Source organism: Psammomys obesus, unplaced genomic scaffold (assembly GCF_907164565.1).
Source record: "Psammomys obesus unplaced genomic scaffold, mPsaObe1.curated_primary_1811, whole genome shotgun sequence".
Taxonomy (NCBI): Eukaryota; Metazoa; Chordata; class Mammalia; order Rodentia; family Muridae; genus Psammomys; species Psammomys obesus.
Genome location: NW_026590767.1, coordinates 2,398,121 through 2,420,354, shown reverse-complemented (window position 1 = coordinate 2,420,354; position 22,234 = coordinate 2,398,121). Strand labels below are relative to the sequence as shown.

At 40.8% G+C, this 22,234-nt stretch overlaps 1 protein-coding gene across 7 annotated transcripts in view; it reads right to left on the bottom strand.

Moving 5' to 3' along the window:
* The window catches only part of Plekha1 (pleckstrin homology domain containing A1), a 48,957-nt gene extending 27,857 nt beyond the window's left edge, over window positions 1-21,100 (bottom strand). For 4 of the 7 annotated variants that reach the window (XM_055608863.1, XM_055608867.1, XM_055608865.1 and 1 more), the window contains exons 1-3: window positions 20,968-21,100; window positions 9,197-9,357; window positions 2,301-2,357 (exon numbers count right to left, since the gene is read on the bottom strand). In XM_055608863.1, the coding sequence (XP_055464838.1) occupies window positions 2,301-2,357; window positions 9,197-9,337 (198 nt within the window). In that variant the 5' untranslated portion in view covers window positions 9,338-9,357; window positions 20,968-21,100. Of the gene's footprint in view, window positions 1-2,300; window positions 2,358-9,196; window positions 9,358-20,241; window positions 20,595-20,967 lie in introns of those variants that run through there. The other 3 variants (XM_055608860.1, XM_055608864.1, XM_055608862.1) reach the window with 2 other exon arrangements.
* Window positions 21,101-22,234: the final 1,134 nt, after the last annotated feature.

Sequence of the window (22,234 nt, the reverse complement as noted above, 5' to 3'; positions counted from 1 at the left end):
GGAGGGAGGGCAGGATTGGGAGAGGACAAGGGAGGGGGCTGCAGCAGGAATACAAAGTGAATAAATTGTAAAAAAAAAAAAAAAAAAAAAGAAGGCCTTCACCTCTTTGAGAAGTCAACATGGCACTCAAGCTCTGCTGGTTCCAGGGTCATTAAATACAGAACAGCTCTTCTCACAACTAGCTGCACTCTGTACGTCAGTACTATCAGTGTGCATAAGATGCCCTCAGAGCCCTACTCACGACTACTGCTGAGCTGTTTCCCAGTGTGAGGACTCATATTTTATATTTCACAATGAATTCTACTCTAGAGTTCTTGATGAATCCCAACTACAAATTCACAGTCCAGTCACAATGAAGTTTGTTAGCATGATTAAAGCGGCACAATAAAATTGTTCGATCCAAACTTAGTAAGCTGCAGGACAGAGAGAGGCACTGCACAGAAAAGCTTATATTTTAACCAGGAGCAGCGAAGGAGAGGAAACAGTAACCACTCTTTGCCTGCTTTACTGAGTTAATTAATACTTCATTTGATTTGCACCTCATATTTTAAGTTATCAACAGATGCTCCTAGCTCTTGTGCAAAACAAAATTACACATACAGACAAACCCACAGGGCTAACACCTCAGTAACTTAATCTTAATTTTATAAACATTAATTAAAACAAAAAGCAAATAGTTGTGGTAGCCCACACCTTTAATCCCAGCAGATGGATCTCTGTGAGCTTAAGGCCAGCCTGGTCTACATAGTAAGCTCCAGGGCAGTCAAGACTATATAGAGAGACCATGGATGGATGGATGGATGGATGGATGGATATAGATAAGCTAGATGATAGACAGACAAACAGACAGATAGATGAATAAGAAAGTAAGTAAAAAGTAAGCAAGCCAGCTAGCCAGCCCAGGAATGGCATCCTTTAATCCCAGCGCTTGTAGAGGCAAGCAGATCTCTGAATTCAAAGCCAGCCTGGTATACAGTGTGAGTTCCTGGTCAATCGAAGTTACACATTGATACCCTGTCTTAGAAAGCAAAAACAAACAAAAAAGCTATTAAACAAATATAGAATCTAAATTTTTGAAAACTAAAATTTATACCACAAAATCAATTAAAAAAACAAATTAGTAAAAGCAAAATAAAATGGAAAACAATCTCATCCTTTCAACATGATGAGAGTACACATTTTCCTCAAAATAAAACATATAGGGGCTAGAGAGAGAGCTGAGGGGTTAAAAGCACTTACTGCTCTTTCAGAGACACCAATTTAGTTCCCAACAGCCATGTCAGGTGGCTCACAATCACCTAACTTCAGCTCCAGGGGATCTGATGCCCTCTTTGTGGTCTTTGCAGGTACCCATATACACAATATATGTACACATACGCATGGGCACACACACACACACACAAAATATGTATTAAAAAAATGTCAGAGGCAATGGAATTTTAAAAGTTGGGGAAAATATTTAACAAGTAATATAAATAAAAAACTATTCCCCAAAACTTCCAAGACACAGCCTGTTAGCTAACTTTGCTCCTACTCTATTTATTTATTATTTACATTTCAGGCAGTATCTTGCGAGGTGACCAAAGCTAGCCTCAAACCAGCCATCATGCCTCCACTTTCCCTGCTGGCTAAGTTACAGGTTTGCCACTGATCTTAGCAATTTCTCCCCTTCTGGCAGTCATGTAACTGATCATAAAAGTCAGTAATACTTCTGTAATTTGCCACATCTCATAAATTAAACTCATATTCCTTCTAGTTTTATCAACTTAAAAAATTCCTAACCACAGTAACCAAGTATAATCTTCAGCATGACCAGAACCTATGCATCACTGACTGCTAAATGACAAAAAGAAGCTGTTCTGCTCTGCCCACACTCCCACCTGGGATTGAATTCACATGAGAGTAACACAATGGCAGCTGCACAGGATAGCCCCACTCCGTGAGCCCAACACTCAAAAGGACTGAAAATTCAATGCCGTTCTAGGCTACATAGTTAAGACTTTGTCTCACCCCTGGCTTGCCTGGCCTCAGGGGATGAGGATACACTCAGTCCAGATGTGATCTGATGTGCTGGGAAAGGCTGACAGGGGAGAGGGGGTGACTCCCCTTTTCTAGGGCGAAGGGGAGCAGGGAAGAGGAAAGGAGGGGAAGGGAGGTATTGGGAGTTAAGGAGGGAAGAGGCACCCTTGGGATGTAAAGTAAATAAACTGAAATTTAAAAAAAAAAAAAAACTGACTCAGAAATATCAAACAAAGAACAAAAAATTTTTAATTAATTGCTAAAAAATATATAGAGTCTACCTTTGAAATGTAGGTCAGTTTAATGGCTCCAACCCGTGATGATCCTGAAGGAAGGTTCTAAAAATAATAATTAAAATAAATTAATACCCAACATTATTTATTCATTTTATCATACTTCAAATGTACTAAAAATATTTGAAAGATTTTTAAATAACATTTTATAAATACATTTTATTCAGTTTACATATTTACTAGATGTGATATGAAGATAACACTGTAGGACTATGGGTGTGGCTCTGTAGCAGGGCACTTGCCTAGCTAGCATTTGTGAGGTCCCAGGTCCTAGCCCCTGAGGCAAAAATGTAAAACAAAACAAAAAGATGACAATTTGGATAAGACACTTTGTCTCAATCTGCTGCTCTGAGATGTATCACTACAGCTAAAGAGCTGTCCTTCTCACTGCAGCTGAACTAATTTTTTGTGTGAGCTTAAGGATGTTTAAGATCAGATTTTGTTTATGAAAGCATTAGAGAACATTTTACAAAGCAATACAGTTATAAGTTTTAAAAAATAGCCATTTTACATTGATCTAGTAAAAGTTCTTCACCTCTTTAAAAATATTGGCCTTCTGACTCCAGGCAGGATGGCCTTGCTGAGCCATCCTCAGAGCTTCCTCTGCAGAGATGGGAACAAACACAGAGATCCACAGCCAGACAATATGCAGAACACTCAGTCCTAAATAGGATGTCTCCATCAAATCCCTCCTCTCAGGGCTCAGGGAAGTCAGAGGAAGAGGAGGCAGAAAGTGTAAGAGCCAGAGGGGACAAAGGACACATCATTGAAGTGCTTTAAGTGCGACCCTAAAATCTACTTTAATGCTTTTTTCAAAAATATTATGAGATAGTATTGCATGTCGCTCAGGTTGGCCTCAACTCATTATGCAGCCATGGATAACCCTTAACTCCTGACCCTCCTGTCTCTACTTCTCAAATGCTGGAATTACAGGTATGTGTCACCACAAGCAATCAACTGATTCTCTTGAAGTCTTCTGCAGAGAAATGTATAGATTAGAACCATTTTGTTTTGTTTTTTGAAGGGGAGTGTTTCTTTGTGTTGCCCTGGCTGGAACTAGCTTTGTAGACCAGACTGGCCTCTAATTCAGAGATCTGCCTGCCTCTGCCTCCCAAGTGCTGGGATTAAAGCCATGCATACCACCACCTGGCAAACCAAAATACTTTTAATCTTGTTTGTTTGTTTTAAGACAGGGCTTCTCTGTGTAGCCTTGGATGTCCTGGACTTGCTTTGTAGCCCAGGCTGGCCTTGAGCTCAATACTTTTATTCTTAAATTAGGATTTATCTGTATCATAAAAGAACCATCAGGATTACAGAAAGAGACCTTGTCTCAAAAAAAAAAAAAAAAGTAGTACTAATAGGAAGAAGAGGAGGAGGAACTGCTGTGCTGTTCATGGCTGGACGGCATCACAAAACACTGTGATGGGCTGAACAACATGTAAACTCAAAGCCTTCAGCATGCTGCTACTACTACCGGAAGTGGTGATGCTGGTCCCAAGTAGAAGATGGTTACTAGGGAGCTGGGAGTATAACCTAGGGGTTAAACACCTGCCTGATGTACATAGGCACAACCAAAACAAAACAGAAAAAGGTAAACACCACCAAACTGAATTGGGGCTGTAACTCAGCAGAGTGCTTTCATAGCTTGCCTTAAGCCTCGTTTAATTCAAGAACCACAAAACTGCAGCAACAACAGCTACAGTAGTGATGAGCTGCCACACACCAAAAGGAAAATAGAGGCTTGAGATCTCAAACTAAGAATCAGGCTTGGAGAGTTTAAATAGAAAACAAAGCAAGTTTATTCTGTTGAAAATCTGAAACTAATGAAAAAGCCTACGATTCATTATTAAAATGATTTACTTAACACATGTTGAAGACAGTATAGCACTTACACTATAGAGGGGAAGATGAAAGCAATACAATCAAGAAAGACACTGAGAAAGTCATGAACCCAATCTTAGTAAAACAAAAACGCTCAACTTTAAAAACTCCCTCTGCCACAGTTCAGGCAGAATGCACCTTTGAAACTGACCTTTAATAATGTATACATTAAGAAACAAACCTATAGGTTCATTCTAATGACTAAGTGGGAGAGTTCCTGGAAGACTAAACTTTTCATAGGTAAAACAAACGTGAACTGGGACGCGTTGGCAGGAACAAGTCTTCCTACAGTTAGAGTGCATTATGATTTGCTTTAAACTATCCACTAGCCAAGCATGGTAGTGGGTAGTGCATGTCTGTGATCCCAGCACTCACAGAGGCAGAGGCAGGTGAGTCTCTGTGAGTTCCAGACCTGCCTGGTCTACACAGTGAGTGCAGAACAGCTAAGGCTACACAAAGAAACCCTGTCTTGAAAAGCCAAAGCCAAAACAAAGCAAAAAAAAACTATACACTATGCACAAAAATCCCAAGTATAGGCCACAAGGAATAGACATAAAAATTTAAAAAAATTATAAATCTTAAAGTTTGAAAGGTTACAGTCATGTGTTTTATGTTCAAATGTTTTAGTTTCTTAAAAATAGAGGATCAGGGTTAGAAAAAAATTAGATTAAAAAATTGAAATATACACACATCCTCAGCAATACTCAACTATCACCAAAGTGAGTTTTCAAACACTGTTCTCCTTCAAGATAACATTTATATAACTGTTATATAACATATATGTTTATATAATTCTATAACATCATATATTATGTATATTTACACATATAAATTAGAACACATAACAATATACATATTGTATTATTATAATATATACATATTATATATTATAAATATAACATCCCCTTCAGAATAACATTTTCTATTAAAACTTCTATTAGTCCATTATTTTACTTATCTGGTTAGCGCTCAAAGTCTTGTATGAGGAAGAAAAATAAGAAACCAAACTATGGCACACAGGAACCCAGATTACACAGCTTCATGGCAGGTGGAAATAAAAGTAGTTAGAAGACAAAGCATTTTCAAATACCCAGTAGTGATTGCTTTCAATCAGAAAATTCTGAAAACAAAACTGAGCCTCAAACTCTGTTACCGGACAAAAGTAAGAAATAGTAAACTAGTATGACATTCAAAGTGAAAAAAGGAAATATGCTGTATTGTGGTGGATGTTTTGGTTTCTTTAAAATCTCAGTTATGTTATACAAATATGTTTTTGTTGTAATCCTAAGTGTTGGATGTGTGACTGCTTTAGTTTATCCACAGCTGGTATCAGCCTGGTGAGAGGCTAGATGGCAAGAGATCTTTGCCAGCTGGAAACTGTCTTGTGGGTGGGGGGAGGTATTTGTCAGTTGGAAAGCATGCTTATGCGGAACTCTGAAAGGGTATAAATAGGAGCTGGGGTTAGGGGATGCTTTCGCTCCTAGCGAGAAATGCTCTGGAGAATGCTTTCAGGAGGCTGCTGCTGACTCATTCTGCTGCTACTGTTTGCTCTTTGGCTGGACTGCTGGAATCCTGACTATGAAGAGTGGAATCACCCCAAGAAACTAAGTCTAAAGAGATCTACATTCCCTGTCCCTACTAACCTTCTTTTTCTCCTACCTAGGGTAAGGGAGTTTGAAGAGAGGTAGAGGCATTTAGGAACCCCAAATAAAGTAGGTTTAAAAAGTCAAAGCCTATATTGCATAGACCTGCAAGCCTCTCAGCTCTTTTTACCAAATACCAAACTTTTTCAATCTCTTCAAATTCACTTCCTAGTATAGCTATTTCATGAATTCTGTATCATTACCAACATGCTCAGCAAAGCACAGCCATAAAACATGTCCTTATAATAGACTAGACTACAATGTCCTTATAATAGGCTAGTAATGAAGAAAGCAGTAAAAAGAGAAAGTGGCTCCCTAAGGAGAGCTGAGACAAACTCCTTTACCAAAGCACTTACACACTGGGACACGCATAAGTATGAAGTTGCTGTTACTCAGTAATTCAAAATGGCTCTAAACTGGCCATTTCAGGTAGCATAATCTAATAGTCTCAGCAAGATTTCAGAAAGAGGTATGTCTTAGTTTTTACATTTAAAGGTGAAACAAATTTGGCAATAATGGCTAGTATCCTGTCTGACAAAAACGATTTTTAAAAGTTCACTTAAGCTGAAAAAAGAAAATTGTAGGGACTGAAAAAAGACTTTAAATTATGTAAATATTCAGAAAACTCAATGTACTAATTACAAAAAGGATAAAAGTCTTTTAAAAATTCAAGTGAGCCGAGTGTGGTGGTGTACTCCTGTAATTCCAGCACACAGGAGATAGAAGTAGGAAGATCAAGAGTTCAAAGCAAGCCTTGAACTATAGAAGTATAGCTCAGTGGGGCAGCCCAAGCTTAGCACAGCTGGAGCGATCACCGGGACCTGCCTTACACACACCCCTTATGCACAAAAGTCTATATGAAAAGGTGAGTGCAAAGCTTAGAAGACACTTCCTTACTGAGACAGACTACTAATCCAAACACACTGCAGGCTCCTACACTGACTCCTCTGCCCTTGCTACTCTGAATCCTGGAATCATTAGTCCTCCAACTTTGGGCCAAAGTCAAATCAATTTTCTAGGTCAATTTTAAATGTTACTATTGCTGTTACAATGTCAGCTTGTTGTAATCATGCCTTTTTCTGAATTCCAAATCTGTGTTTCATACAGGGTAACAAATATACTTCATGTTGTATCTGTCTGTATTTCTATCTGTTAAGGGAGAAGTTTGGTAAAAGGGAGAACTGTAAGAAGAATCTGCACAAGAAACAAACAGGTTTTATACAGAATACAGGAAAACCATATCTAAGGTCCTCGCGAATAGATGCCAAGGAGGAAGAAACCACTGACAACATAATGCCCTGGCTCTGCAGACACCAGTAGCTGAGACCTAGCAAAGATACAGTTTTATCTATGAGGGAATCATGTCCCAGCTAAACATACCATAAAAGACAACAATCTGATTCACATGTTGACGAAAAGAAATCAACTTGAACTTTTGATTTCTGCTGCCCTGTTATTTCTCCCACTGACTCAGACCAAGTAAATGAAGATAATAACCATGCAGTTCCTCAGACAGGTTATCTGCTTCTCATAAAAAGGTCCTCAGAACAGGGATAAGGGAGTAAAACAAAGTATCAATAAGGTTTGCACGGACAGTGACAGAGAATGCCATTGCCAGCTAAAAGCCTCCTCATACAAAGTGAGTACACAGTTACTATAAACTGAGTTAAGGGCTGGAGAGATGGGACAGTGGTTAAGAGTACTGTCTGCTCTTCCAAAGGACCCAGGTTCAATTCCCAGAAGCCACATGGCAGCTCACAACTGTCTGTAACCCCAGTTCCAAGGGATTTGATGCACACACTAATGCATATAAAATAAAATTAAAAATAAAATAAAATAAACTGAGTTAAAATATAACCCATTTCACCCACTTAAATTTCAAAGACTGCCTGTAAATAAAGAGCTAAACCTACATGGTAGAAAGTCAGAGAGAGGGTTAAATCAAGACTGGTGAGAAGTTTCAAAGAACTAGATTTTAGCTCATAAAAAAATAATAATTGACAATTTCAAATAGAGTCTATAGTTTTTAGCAGTGTGCCATTCAAGCTATGTCTTTCCTTCATTAAGGAAGAGACTGAGTTAATACTAAAATCCTTTGCAATCCTCAGTCTTTATAAATACTTACACATTACCATATCAAAATACATATAGGTAACAATGAACAAGGACTAGTTGCAGGCGATCTGTTTCTGGTTATGTGAAGCAGGTGAACTTTCTAAAGTCCCCACTCTACCCAAGGTGATACAATCCACATACAAGGTAGAAAGCTGGCCAGACTTATCCCTCACTGTCCACATATTTCATTGCAACACCCATGCCCATTTTTAGTTTTAGAATAAGTTTTATTTGAAATAAAAAGTTCCAGAGCTGGAGAGATGGCTTAGTGGTTAAGAGCACTGATTGCTCTTCCAAAGGTCCTGAGTTCAATTCCCAGCAACCACATGGTGGCTCACAACCATCTGTAATGGGGTCTGAGGCTGTCTATTAACTTATAGACGTACATGCAGACAGAGCATTCATATAAATAAATAAATCTTTTAAAAGAATGAAAGAAAGAAGAGTTCCACAAACAGGAAGTTTTCAACTATTCAACAGATTTTTAATTCTAGGTCTCGCACCCCATCTTAAAACTTGAATATCTATCTATCCATCTATCCATCTATCTATCTATCTATCTACTTATAAATAAAATACATTATATCTATTGGGACAAAAGGCTAGGAGGGAGGGCATGCACATCATGGCTTATGTGTGGAGGTCAGAGAACAAATTTTGGGAGTCTGCTGTTTCCTTTTACCATATAGACTCCAGGAGCAGAGCTCAGGTCCTGAGACTTGGCCACAGCATCTTTACTTGATGAGCTATCTCTTAGCCCTTAAAAGTAGGATTCTACTTTTCAACTTCTTACACTACCCCAGAGACTTACAAGGAGACAACAAAATTAAAGTGCATTTCCGTCACAGACTCATCAAAATGACTGACACTCAAGTGGACCCCACATGATCAAAGAGTATCAAGCAGGGTCAGTAATTTCTCCAAATGGTAACATCTGCAATCCTAGGCAGAACATCTAAAATCTGCGATTAGTCAAAACATTTCCCACTAGAAACAGTAGTCTCCTCACAAGAAGAAGGAAACATATATTCAGAGATAAATTTTAATTTCAATCAAACAAACTTAATTTTACCCTTAAGTTCAAATAAGAGTACAGGTTATAGGTACCAACAGGGAGAGAAAGTTAAACGAGTATAAATAAATCTAAATATGTACTGTTAAGGAAGACAAATTTATAGTCTATATAAAATACTATACCATGATAAATAATACTTTATGCTGTTATAATCTCCAGTTTTTACAAACCTGTGGATTATCCATGTACCATACAAAACTGTCTTCTCTGGTATCCAGGATGAAATACCGCCGCAGGAATTTCCCACTGTTTTCATTTTCCTCAATGTCTAGAAAACCACAAATGCGATTCTGTCGATCCACATAAGGCATTTCTGAGCTTGAACATTACACTGTAAAATGAAAACATTAACAGTAAGCTCCTAGGAAGAAAAAACTTCTCAGTGAACAAGATTAAACCTGGGCTACAGTACAATCTACTCCACAAGCAGCCAACTTTCCAATTCGGGTGAGGCCAGTTAACAGAGTGCACACCAACATCAGACACACTGGCAAAAAGCACTGTAGGACTACAGTTTGGCATAAATGCATACGAAAGCAACCTTCAAACTGGTAAGGACAAAGAAAAGCCATTCTCTCAGTTAAATAACTTAATTGATATGCCCCTTGAATAAAACCAAGTGAGCTAAAAAATTAGCCATTCAAATTTTAATTTCCTCATAAATCAAAATGATCTACCGTTCAAGATTATTTCATGGTTTTAATTTTTTTTTAAGATTTATTTTTGTTTGTTCTCACTATAATACAAGGTCTCACTATGTATTCCTAGCTGGCCTAAAACTCAATAATATGTAGACCAGATTGGCCTCCAACTCACAGAGATCCTCATGCTTCTGCCTCCTGAGTGCTGAGAGTAAAGTCATGTGCCACTATGCCTGAGTGATTTGTTTTATTTTTAATTAAGTGTGTGTGTGTGTGTGTCTGTGTATGGGGGTATGTACATGCAAGTGGAGGTGTTGAGTCCAGAAGACAGTGTCAGATCCCCTGAAGCTATGAGCTGCCTGGTATGAGTGCTAGGATTCGAACTTCTGTCCTCTGCTAGAACAGTACACACTTAAAGCTCTGAGCCAGCTCTCCAATCCCTTAGACTATTTTTAAACTCACACAACAATAGCTAACAATTACTGACCACCACTGTGGGATAGCCTCTATAGCAGGTTCTCTTCAAAGATAATCTTAATCTTCAAAGCAATCCTATGAGCAGGCACCCAGCACCTCCATTTCTCAGAAGTCAACAACAACAGGGAAAGTGAGCTTTCCAACTAAGATAGCAAAAAGGCCAGATGTAGCGACACGCCTTTAAATCCCAGCACTCCACGGTAGTGACAGGCACTAGTCTGCATAGAGTTCCAGGACATCCAAAGCAGGCTGGAGAGATGCTGTCTCAAGAAGAATCGAATGGGCTATAGAGGTGGCTCAGAGGTTAAGAGCACTGGCTGGTCTTCCAATGGCCCTGAGTTCAATTCCCAGCAACCATATGGTGGTTCATAACCATGTATGATAAGATCTGGTACCTGCTTCTGGCCACACAACCAGAATACTATATAAATAATAAATAAAAATAAATCTGACAAAAAGAAAAGGAACAAAAAAAAGACAACAGGAAAATAACAAACGTTTAAACACAGATTCCTAGGCACTAGATTTCTATCAAGCACGCTTTAAATTGTTCCAAATAAAATAAGTCTGAATATACAGCTAAACAACAAAGCAAGATGAACCGGGAAGACATTCAAACATCACCCATGAAACCTAAGATTTTCACCTAAGAAAAAATTTTATATAAATCTGTTCAAGTTACTAGATTCTCCTACAGTCAACTACCAATTTACAAAGAAACAAAGAAGACAGAGGAAGATACTGAACTGCTCCACAAAAATCTAATCAGTAAAAGCCAACCTGGGGAATTTCTTTAGAAAATAAAGAGAAGCTACAGATTTACCCTGTTAGAGGAGCTAGAAGACGGCTCAGTACTAAACAGCACTGGCTGCTCCTCCAGAGGACCAGTTCAATTCATTGCACCTGAGAGCTCAGGACTGTCTGTAACTCTAATTTCAGGGGATCTGATGCCCTCTTCAGCCTCTGCTGTGCACTGCATAGTCATGTTTAAAAGTGTTACAGTACTAGCTCAGCATATCACTCAGCTTGTGCAAGGACCTGGGTCCTACCCCCACCTGTGCAAAAAAAAAAGAAAAAGAAGTCCCAAACATGGAAGTAGACAGTATACCTCTATCAGATAATTGATACCTAATCAACTAGGTATCCAGATAGCAGCAAGAATGGAAAGTGGATATTTAAAATATTTAAAAGGGAGAATAGATGGGATATATTGATGTATTGGACATGGAGCGAGAAGGGGAGACTTTAATCAAGCATGACACCACAAGATACTTTGCAGAAACTACTAGAAGGAGGGCATGGTAGTTTTCTTAGATGGGCAAGACAAGAGGGCCAGGCTTATGAGGGAAGTGTCTGTGGTGCTAAGAACCACAATGAACTAAGAACAGTTCATTGTTACAATTCAATAAGACAAATAGTAAAACAGGCAAAAAGCTTAGCAGATCAGCTAACAAGGATGTACAGAAAACAATGCTCACTATTATTCAGAAAAGCAGGACAGCTTTCTATACACAACTCTGATATGCTCTTATTAGGCAGCCCAAACAAAACCAACAACGCACCTGATACCCGCTATTGGGAGTGTGGGACAAGTGAGCTTTCATACCCACTGCTGGGGTGCAAACTAATTAGCAACATCTTCTAATAATGGGAGGGGGTTGTTTGTTTGTTTGTTTTGTCTTTGTTGTTTTGGTTTTTTTAACACAGGGTTTCTCTCTGTAGCCCTGGCTGGCCTGGAACTTACTCTGTAGATTAGGCTGGCCTTGAATCATAGCTTCCCCTGCCTCTGCCTCCTAAATGCTGCGATTAAAGTTGTACACCACCACTGCCTGACTTCTAATAATGTTAAAAATATCCATACAATACAAACCAGAAATTCCAAATCAAAAGAAGGTCTGTTCACTCAAAATCCTGTAAGTGTCCAGAGTCAACAACTCAGCTGAGTTTAAGCAAATTACCATATATACTCAACAGAACAGCTAAAATGAAGCACACTGGCAATACAATGTAGCATCAAGAACATAAAAAAGGGGCTGGGGAGAAGGCTCAGAGGTTAAAAGCATTGGCTACTCTTCCAGAGGTCCTGAGTTCAATTCCCAGCAACCACAAGGTGGCTCACAACCATATCTACAGTGAGATCTGGTGACCTCTTCTGGAGTGCATGCACACATAATAAATCTTTAAAAAACATAAAAGATGCACAATTTATTTACACAATATTTATGGGAAATATAAAATGATGAGTCACTTCAGACATAGTTCAACCCTGTGGCCCACCCATCCCATCCCACATATCAGCCCAATCGAAATGAAAACATGTAAGCACAGAATGACTGACCACCCTCAGAGCAGCCTTATTTACAAGCTATAAACTAGACACAAAGATATACCTCAGCAAGTCAATAGACAATAAATGCAGCACAGTAATGATGGAATACTGTTATAGTACAAAGTAATTACTGACATTCAGCAATTTGGATGAATCTCAAAATCCTTATACTAAGCAGAAAAAAAGCCTGGCACAAAGGGCTGCACAATATACAATACAATTCTAGTTGCTTGGAACTGGGCAAAAGAGGGAGAATTAACATCAAAAAGCAAAGTTAAAGGTTAGTAGCAATCTTGACCCTGGTGTGATGGTGCATGCCTTTTTTTTAATCCCAGCACTTTGGAGGCGGAAGCAGGCAGGTCTCTGAGTTCAAGACTAATCTCATCTATATAGTGAGTTCCAGGACAGGGCTATGAGACCCTGTCTCAAAGAAACAAAACAGTTTGTAGCAATTTTAAGAAATCATTGATAAATAACTACAAATATTTTTAAAGAATTTGAATGGCAAAAACTACCATGCATAATCAAAGCCAACAGAATATGTTTGCAATTTATTCCACAAAGGGCTACTTAGTATCAAGGATAATATATCAAAAGTTCAACAAAAAAGTGAATCAAAGAGTCAAAAAATAGACATTGTTCAGAAAACAGTACAAGCAGTCTTTGTGTGCTTCCTCACAGAAAAGCACTACAGCTAGAGAGCCTAAAAGAGGGCAAACAGAAAAGGGAAATCTCTTTACAACGGATCTGAATCTGAAATTCTGGAAACTCTGAATGTTTGAAAACATAATGGCAATAGCAAATCACCACTGTGTGTGATCCCAACAAGCACTGAAAGCATCACATCAACAAATAATCATATAATCTCAAAATATCACCCCAGTTTTCTTACTAATCACAAACAGGAAAATATATCTTTGCAACGCAGAGTTCTTCTACCCCCACCTTTCCCAAGTATGGTAAAATCAAATGAATACAGAAACTTGGTCTTAATGGCTATGACTTCTCTTTCAGTATAGCACACTACACAATTCTACTGATATGAAATATACAGAATAAGCACACAAAGCAAGTAGATTAGCAGCTGTCTACTTATGGGAGGGTAGGCAGGAAATGAGGAATTCCCCAGGGATGGAAAAGTATGGGTTTCTTTGAAGAGGGTGATAGAAATATTCAAAATTTTGGTGAGAGCTATACAACTACAAAGACACTAAGATTCATGAACTGTAACCCTAAACAGGTGAATTATACTGGGCTATATCTAAACAAAGCCTCTTTTTAAAATGAAATAATTATAATTTTTTTTCATCCCGGAGCATCAGAAACCCTTGGGGGCATTTCCCCTCCTAGACCTGTGAATGATGGTGTGATCTAAGGCTTCCTTTCTATTTAAACTTAGTTTCTCAGTGAGCTCGCTTTCACATGTTTAAATAGTTAAGTGTTCCAAACTGGCACTCTTGAACTCTAGACTCAGAGTACCACTGCCACACTATCCAATCACTTACTTCCCTAATATCCACCTCCAGCTTACAGAACTGCACCACAGACACTTCCCTCATAAGCCTGGCCCTCTTGTCTTGCCCATCTAAGAAAACTACCATGCCCTCCTTCTAGTAGTTTCTGCAAAGTATCTTGTGGTGTCATGCTTGATTAAAGTCTCCCCTTCTCGCTCCATGTCCAATACATCAATATATCCCATCTATTCTCCCTTTTAAATATATAGATTTCTTCCACTTTCCATTCTTGCTGCTATGTGGATTACTGTATGGACTGCCTTACTTAGGTCTCTGTCCCACTGCAACCTATTCTCAACACTGTAATCAAACCAATTCCAAATTTTATTAAAACACAATTTAATAAAAACTCAATAAATACATATACATTTATCTCTTTTTGGATGCTCTCCTAAGTATTAGTTTAATCCTTATAACAATATTACAGATGAGAAAACCAAAGCCCAAGGCCACAGGTTTGGAAAGAGAGAGGGACAAGATTTAAATGAGGGGAGCCCATGTCACCTAACACTACATATTAGCTCTTCCTGCTCAAAGCACTAAAGTGAAATGGGTGTCAACCCCAGCTGTTTAGCAGAATTTCCTTCAAGTTTCTGAAAACCCTGATGCCTAGGACTTGATGATGTCCCATTCTACACCCTTGAGGTCAACTACATTAAGAAACTCTGGCAATGAATCCAATCACCAGTACTTTTTTATGTTCATTCAAGGTCAAAACAGTCATTTCAACAGGATCCCATGTCACCCAGAGTAAAAAACAGGACCTTTAGAAAGACCTATAAGAGCTGGAGAGATGGCTCAGAGGTTAAGAGCACTGTCTGCTCTTCCAGAGGTCCTGAGTTCAATTCCCAGCAACCACATGGTGGCTCACAACCATCTATAATCTAATCTGATGCCCTCTTCTAGCATGCAGATAAAGCACTCATATACATAAAAATAAATAAATATTAAAAAAAAAGAAAGACCTATAAGGCCTCCCTTCCATCTCTATACTACCCCCACCCACCCTCGAATTCATCTGGTACCAGACTAACCAAACAAGCTCCCAGTGTAGGACGGGGAAGGGTCTCCTTCCCTCCACGACACTTCCTTCAGTGAAGACCTTCCTAAGGCCTTAGCGAAAGCTGCAGCGGCTCGAAACCTACCATTCATCTCCCTTCTCTGCTTCACTCTTTGGCATGTATCACATCTAACAGGTGACAATGTACTGTTTGCCAGCATCTTGTCTATTTTCCCACTGTGGAAGGCAAGTTTCACGAGAGCAGAGATTTTTGTTTTTGTTAACTCACTGCTGTTTCTTCAAAGTCTACAACAGCATGGTGGAAGATGGTCACAAACTACCTTCAGGAAGTAACCCATAATTACTAAGTCGAATGTTCAGGTTTCCAGATACAAAGCTGCTTTTTGTTCATCAGACAAGAAGTCACATAGCAGATTTAACTAGTTTGTTTAGATGACGGGGGGGGGGGGGGGGGCCCTAGTAGTATATTTCTATTTGAACTTAAACTCTCAGTAAAGCAAGCATCAGGAAGAAAAAAAAAAAAAACCAACATAAAATTACATGATCAATCTACCTCCTCAAATCTATTCTTCAACTTGATATATATGTACCACAGCACAGTTAGAGTTAAAACTCAGTCAAAAATTAACATTCATAGTTATCATTCATCGCATCAGCTGGGAACCAAGAAGCAAGGCAAGACACAAAACAAAAATTACAGAAAGAATAAAAAGGACGAAAAAAGTAAATTCTACACTGAAGACTTCCTCCGGCCACAGAACTTTGTACTATTTGTTAATCAGATGCTATATGGGCCAGAATCCCACAAAGACAAAACAGAGGATGTTCAGTTATCCTTTCTTGCGCAGAGGGGTTGGTTTCAGGGCGCCAGTGCTGCTCAAGGCCCTGCTGTGAAGCAGCACTGCATTCCCACATAACTCGCACACCTTCCCCCTCCGCTGTGCAGCACCTCTAGATTGCTTGCAATACTGAACACAGCGTAAATGTTATGTAGATGGTTGTCCACGAAACAGTATGACAAGAAAAAAGGCTGTACATGCCTAGAACAGAAGAAATCTTTCCAATCTACAGTTGGCTTAATTTGTAGACACAAAGTCCACAGTATAGATACTTGTACCGTCAGACATGACCTTCACCTACCTGCCACATATAGCCTTCAGGACTCTGGCACCACTGAGTACTACCTTAACTTCCTTTTCTTCAATAGAAACACCAACAGAGAGAGAGAGAGAAAAGAAGTGTTCCATGTCTTGGGGAAGAACAGGGAAGACAGGAAGCGTTCACATAAATAGTAGTAAGGTCCCCAAGATATTTTATTCCATAAAACTTGGATTATCTAGGAGTGAGACTGACACTGCATCTTCCAATTTACTTTCTGCTTGCACAAAAGACTGTGCAACAGACTCTGCCTCCCTGAGCAAGGAAACAATAAGAACTGATTTAAAAAATAATAATAAATTAAAAAGCTAAAATAAAAGCAACAGGGCAACAGCCTGTAAGCTACCACATAACATAAGACACTGAGTTTCCAGTGGATTGCATGGGAATTGTCAGCATACCTGCACTCAAGTGGTCTTGCTATTATCAAAAAAAAAAAAAAAAAAAGACTACAGAGAAAAAGATCCTTACCCTTCTTCATCACTCCTCCCTTAAAGAAAACAAGCTGGTGGGAGTGAGGAATGAAAAAGGCTTGGCCACAAAACTTTCATATCCAGGAACTGTGCAGTAGGGCGTCTCCATGCAAAATATCACCAAAAATACCAGCTTGTCTGTAGGACATCAATGGCTGCACCATTAATCAAGGAGAAACAGATAGGAAATAAGTGCATCTTTCCATTCTTCAGAACAGTCTCTATCCAAGCAGATCCCCAAAGAGGGGCAGCAAAAAGGTTACAGTAAGTGGCCAGACCATGGGTAAGAAAGCAAAGGAGTTCTAAATGAATATGAGACTTATGCTTTAAACTGAAATAGATTAGATTTTTTTTTTTCCTTTTCCTAGGCAGGGTCTCACTATATAGCTGTGACTATACTGGAACTCACAGAGCTCCACCTGCCTCTGCGTCCCAAGTGCTAGGATTAAAGGCACATTTAATAGCTTAAAATGATAGAGCTATCCTTATTCATGGGGAAATGGTGGAAACAGAAAGCTTTCAAACATGACTAAAAATAGTGAACGGTGGAATATGAAATTTGTTACGTTTATTTTCACTAGCTCAGACTGCCAATAATCCAATGGCATATGGACCCGATAACCACCCCTAAAAATGGGAAGGAACACCTGACATGGAAAATTCATAGGGAAGATTTACTGTGCTGGCTAAGAGGCTGCATCAGAAGCCCTCTGAGATCACACCTTGAGATCAGACTCTTGAAACTGCTAACAATTATCTTCTCTTCAAGAAGAGGCTAAACAGAATCCAGAACTGAGAACTCAATGTTTACACTATGGTTGCCTAAAGGTATAAAACAACGGCTTGGGCTGGAGAGATGGCTCAGTGGACAAGAGCATTGTCTGCTCTTCAAAAGGAGCTGGGTTCACTTCCCAGCACCCACATGGTAGGTCACAACTGTTTTCTATAACTCCAGTTCTAAGGGATCTGATACCCTCACACCAACGTACATAAAATAAAATTAAACAAATTTTTAAAAACCCACAACTTTTGGAGTGTAAATCTATCAGACTGACAAATCAAATTAGGAGTTCTAGTTAGAAACAGTATTTTACTCTAAAAAATATTCAAGTCCTAAATGACTCTAATTTTCTTTTACATTCAGGAAAAATTCCAGTTCAAAGAAAATATGGTATAAAAGTCACAAAAAACTATCTTTTATCATCAAAGCTTACTAGGTGGTGGTGGTGTGGTGGTCTGGTGGTGTCACACACCTTTAATCCCAGCCCTAGGGAAGGAGAGGCACATAGATCTCTGAGTTCAAGGCCAGCCTGGCCTACAGAGTGGGTTCCAGGATAGTCTGGGCTACAAAGAGAAACCCTGTCTTGGAAAAAAAGAAAAAAGAAAGGAAGGAAGGAAGGAAGGAAGGGAGGGAGGGAGGAAGGAGTGAGCCAAGTTATTCCATTTGTCCAAAGGCTCATCAAACAAATGTTCATTTAAATATATTCTAGGAATTACAAATGTACATATTCTTTATGACATAAGAACCTAAAAGGAAAAATACTAATCCTTAAATTGTTTAGTTACTCTTCAACTGAAACAGTCGTAGTTATGAATCAAGTTACCAAAAGGATTTCTTTAAAAAAACAAAACAAAACAAAACAAAAAAACAAAACAAGTTTTTTCTATTATGTGACTCTGGCTGTTCTGAGCCCTGGAGCTCACTATGTAGACCAGGCTGATCTGAAACTCTCTCTGTAGACCAGGTTGTCATGAAACAATTTCTATAGACGAGGTTGGCCTGGAACTCAGAGATCCACCTGCCTCTGCCTTCCAAGAGCTGAAATTAAAGATGACCTCAACAGGATGTCTTTTTCTTATATAAAACATCCCATATAAATGTTTCTAAAAACTACAGGCAAGCTTCTAAAGCTACTGAATGTTTCTTCCACATGAAGTAATTTCATATACAAGACAATCTGTTTTCAAATGCTGTATATTCACAAATGGTTGAGATAAGTGAATTAATTAATTAAACTAAAATTTGATATTCATCTCCTACGTCTATTATTGCCGATCTGAAGCAATTTTTGAAATTTTAAATAAAGTCTTGATATGCCAAAACTGCACTGCTCAGGCATGTGAAAGGTGATTACCTGTGTACCGAGCTTACACCTGGCATCCAGTGGGGGCTTAAAGCACCACTGCTACAACTCTTGCAACTTTCTAGTCAAAGCAGAGTAGCTACTGGCACATCTGAAGTCACTGCATCCCACCGCATCCCACCAAAAAACCATCTTCTTCATTCTTGCACTACAGAGCTATTTAAACAAGAACAAGACAAATGCATGCCCCAAAACATGTCCATGTCAAAGTCTGACTTAAATTACACTAGTAAATTATTTCTTGGATTTCCTTCTACAAATTATGCAGGGGGAAACAAAGTGGGATTTGCAATCTGAATAGCAGCACAACAGTAAAGAACTTTCATTCAACCTTAGGCCGAGAAGTCAATTTTTCAGTAGAAAAGTCTAGTTAAGTTTCCACCTTCCTAGGCGTTGCCCACAGCATCTTATCCCATCTTTGAATACTGCCCACAATAACTGTTTAAAGAAAAGAATCCAGTGCTATTCTTAACATCCTTAAATACTTCTAAAAAGGTCCTTCCTGCTTATGAACTCATGGCCGTTTCCTCACAATTGTATACTTATCCTGTCCCGCTGTCTCAGTCCCCGCTGAACAGATGTACACAGTACAGTCTTTCCTATTTTGCTACACTGCGAAACCCAGACAGAAAAAAAAAAAAAGATACAAACCTGCTGCTTTCCCCCACAACAGCAACAGTGAAACTGTAAGTGAACAAAACAAAGGGAGATAGAGGGCAACTGTTTATCACGTCCCTGCTGTGGCAGGCTACTGACCCTTTATTAAAGCCCAGAATCGCAGTTGTGTCCACTGACACAGGGTTGCTTTTCAGAAGAAATCTGACATCTGGCACACGGTAGGGTTTATAACACTACAAAACAAACTATTAATTTAAATTTTGCCTCAATACTCTTGTTTAAATGCATCTCTGCTCTTAAAAAAGAACATTAACTTTCCGTGGAAGAGTTGGTCCAAAATACGGAATATTCAGATTTAAAGAAAAATGCTTTGCCACAAGTGTGTTGGTAAGAAAAACAAAGATGCACTGTATTCAAAATTCGTGTTACTATTTTTGAAATAATAGTTCCTCAACTCCAGCTGTAAGCTAAAAATGGGTTTTTCATTTTACTCCCAAAGCTTCTGAATCACTTAAGGATCTCCTAAACTTCGCTGCGGATTCTTTCAGTGGCAATCAACGCAGAAAGCACAGACGCTAGATACTCGGAGGGAAATAAAGCCGATTGCTGTACAGTTTTAAGATAAAAGACAATGGTATAAACCTTGGAGTGGGCTATTTGTTCCGGTCATTAAACACACAGGAAATAAGCTTTTCTAGTTAGAAAACTAATTTACCAAGGGCAATGGCTTCATTAGAGTACAGAAAATCTTATTAAAACAGATAACGACCAACTAACTCACCCAGGCAAGTATTAGAAAGAATGGAAAGGCCAACCAGAAAACGAAATGCCATCAACTACCTGTCCTCGGGACTTGGCCCCAGACAGCAAATCAGCCTTCTGAATTTCCTCGGCCCTGTGTCAAGGCTCTGCTGGGGTGTCGAGCAGCGCAGAGATTCTAGCACAGGGAGGACCACGACCGGCAGGGCGCTTTCAACCTGACACCACTTTCTCCCCGGACGCTCTCCCGGAGGGTCAACAGAAAGCATCCGAAAGGAACCTCAAGCCGGGCGAGGGCGGCCCCGAGGCCGATCGGCAGCCCTCCTCCAAGCGCCGAGCCCTGAGTTCGGGCGCCTCTCCGGTCCCACCCGAGTGACCTTGGCCAAGGCACTCCCGGTCCTGCCTCCCGCCGTCCGCACACGCGGGGAAAGCGGGCTGTGCGGGAGCGAGCGGCGGGGATGGGGCGGACACGGCCCCGGAGGCGCGCCGCTCCGACAGGCGTCGCCACCGGGATCCCGGGCAGGGGCCGAGCCGTGGCGACGCGAGCGAGGACACGAGGGGCTGTGGGCTGCGGCGGGGACCCCCGGGGCGGGCCTCGGGGCGCAGAGGAGCGGCGCCCAGGTGAGCCCGGCCTCGCCCAGGTGAGCGCACGCTCGCGGACGCGCGGGGAGGCGCGGCCCCGCGGCCCCTCAGCAGCCGGCGGCCGCCTCCCACTCGCCTCAGCGCCGCGTCCCTCGCCCCGCTTTCCCCTTCCACACACAGACACACGCACACGCCCGAGCTGCACGCCTCATGCCCCCACTTTACCGCGGCCTCCGCAGGGAGCACCCGCGCCGCCGCGCTCCCGGCTCCTTCAGGCACCGATCTGCCGGGAGCGGCGCCCACGACGGCCCGCCCGCGCACTGCGCACGCGTGCACGCGCCGCCTCTACCCCACCAGACGGCGACTGAGATTCCGGAGCGGGCACTCCCAACCGCGAATACTACAAGTCCCAGCAGGCTCCGCGCCTGCCCGGCGGCGTGGAGGGCACAGGAATCGAGCGTCTTCCTAGTTCCAGGGCGGTGGCGCGCGGGGCGCTGGGTTCCTGCGCCGCGCTGAATCCTGGGGCTTGCAGTTTTCGAGGACCACGAGGCTTGGCTTGGGACGTGGAACTCGGGGTTCTCTGATGTCATCATCTTGATCTACGAGGTTCAGGGATCGTTAAAAATAGGCTTGGTTCCTTTGCAGATAATTTGCAAGCTGAACCACAGTTGGTACAAGAAGCATAAAATTAACCGGTTGAGCACCAGTTTTTCCGCTCCTAACCATTTCTCGAAATGCAATTTCACCTCATCCTTATAATGGTGTTAATAGTGCAGAAGGCCAAGGGAAATTTAAAAGAACTGGTCAAAACTCTTTCAGGGGGAGATTTAGAAATATTCACACATTTGTTGAGCAGCTACAGTGTATGAAGTCCCTGCCCCCGCGGAGCCTGCTTTTTTTTTTCATACAGGGAGCTAGCCCTTTAAAAATTACAGTCCTTGCAGATTTTAATTCGTGCGAGAGAAGAATGATAATTCAGAGACGGAGAAAGTGGAGGCAGGCTTCATCAGAGAGGTGTCCTGTCCAGCAGAGTTCTCTGAGGAAGAGATATTTGAGCTTAAATCTAAAGAAGGAGAAATATTCAAACATGCAAAGAACTTGGAGAGAATTACATGCCCCACCTTTCACAGTGAGTGGCACACACTAGATTCTGAATAAATGTTTGTGGGGTTTGTGTCCTTCGTGTCCTCCGTCTGCACTCCTGTGGGTCGTGCCTCTCACTTGAAAGTCTATCAGCATTCCTCATGACGCCCTTCCTCCATAGGACATGCTATCCATAGGACATGCTAGTCTCAGTGCTAGATGAGAGCGTGGAGATGAAAATAACTGGCAAAGTGCCCCGTGCTGACGACTCTCAGGCTGAGCAGCGCCTTAACTTGTGAGAAATCTCAACTACACAGCCTTGCCGAGGACCAGCTGTCTCTTCTTGGGGTGGAAGCAGGGGGACTCGTTTCCTCATCTACTTAACGGTCCTTAAAGAGTCCTTAAAGTA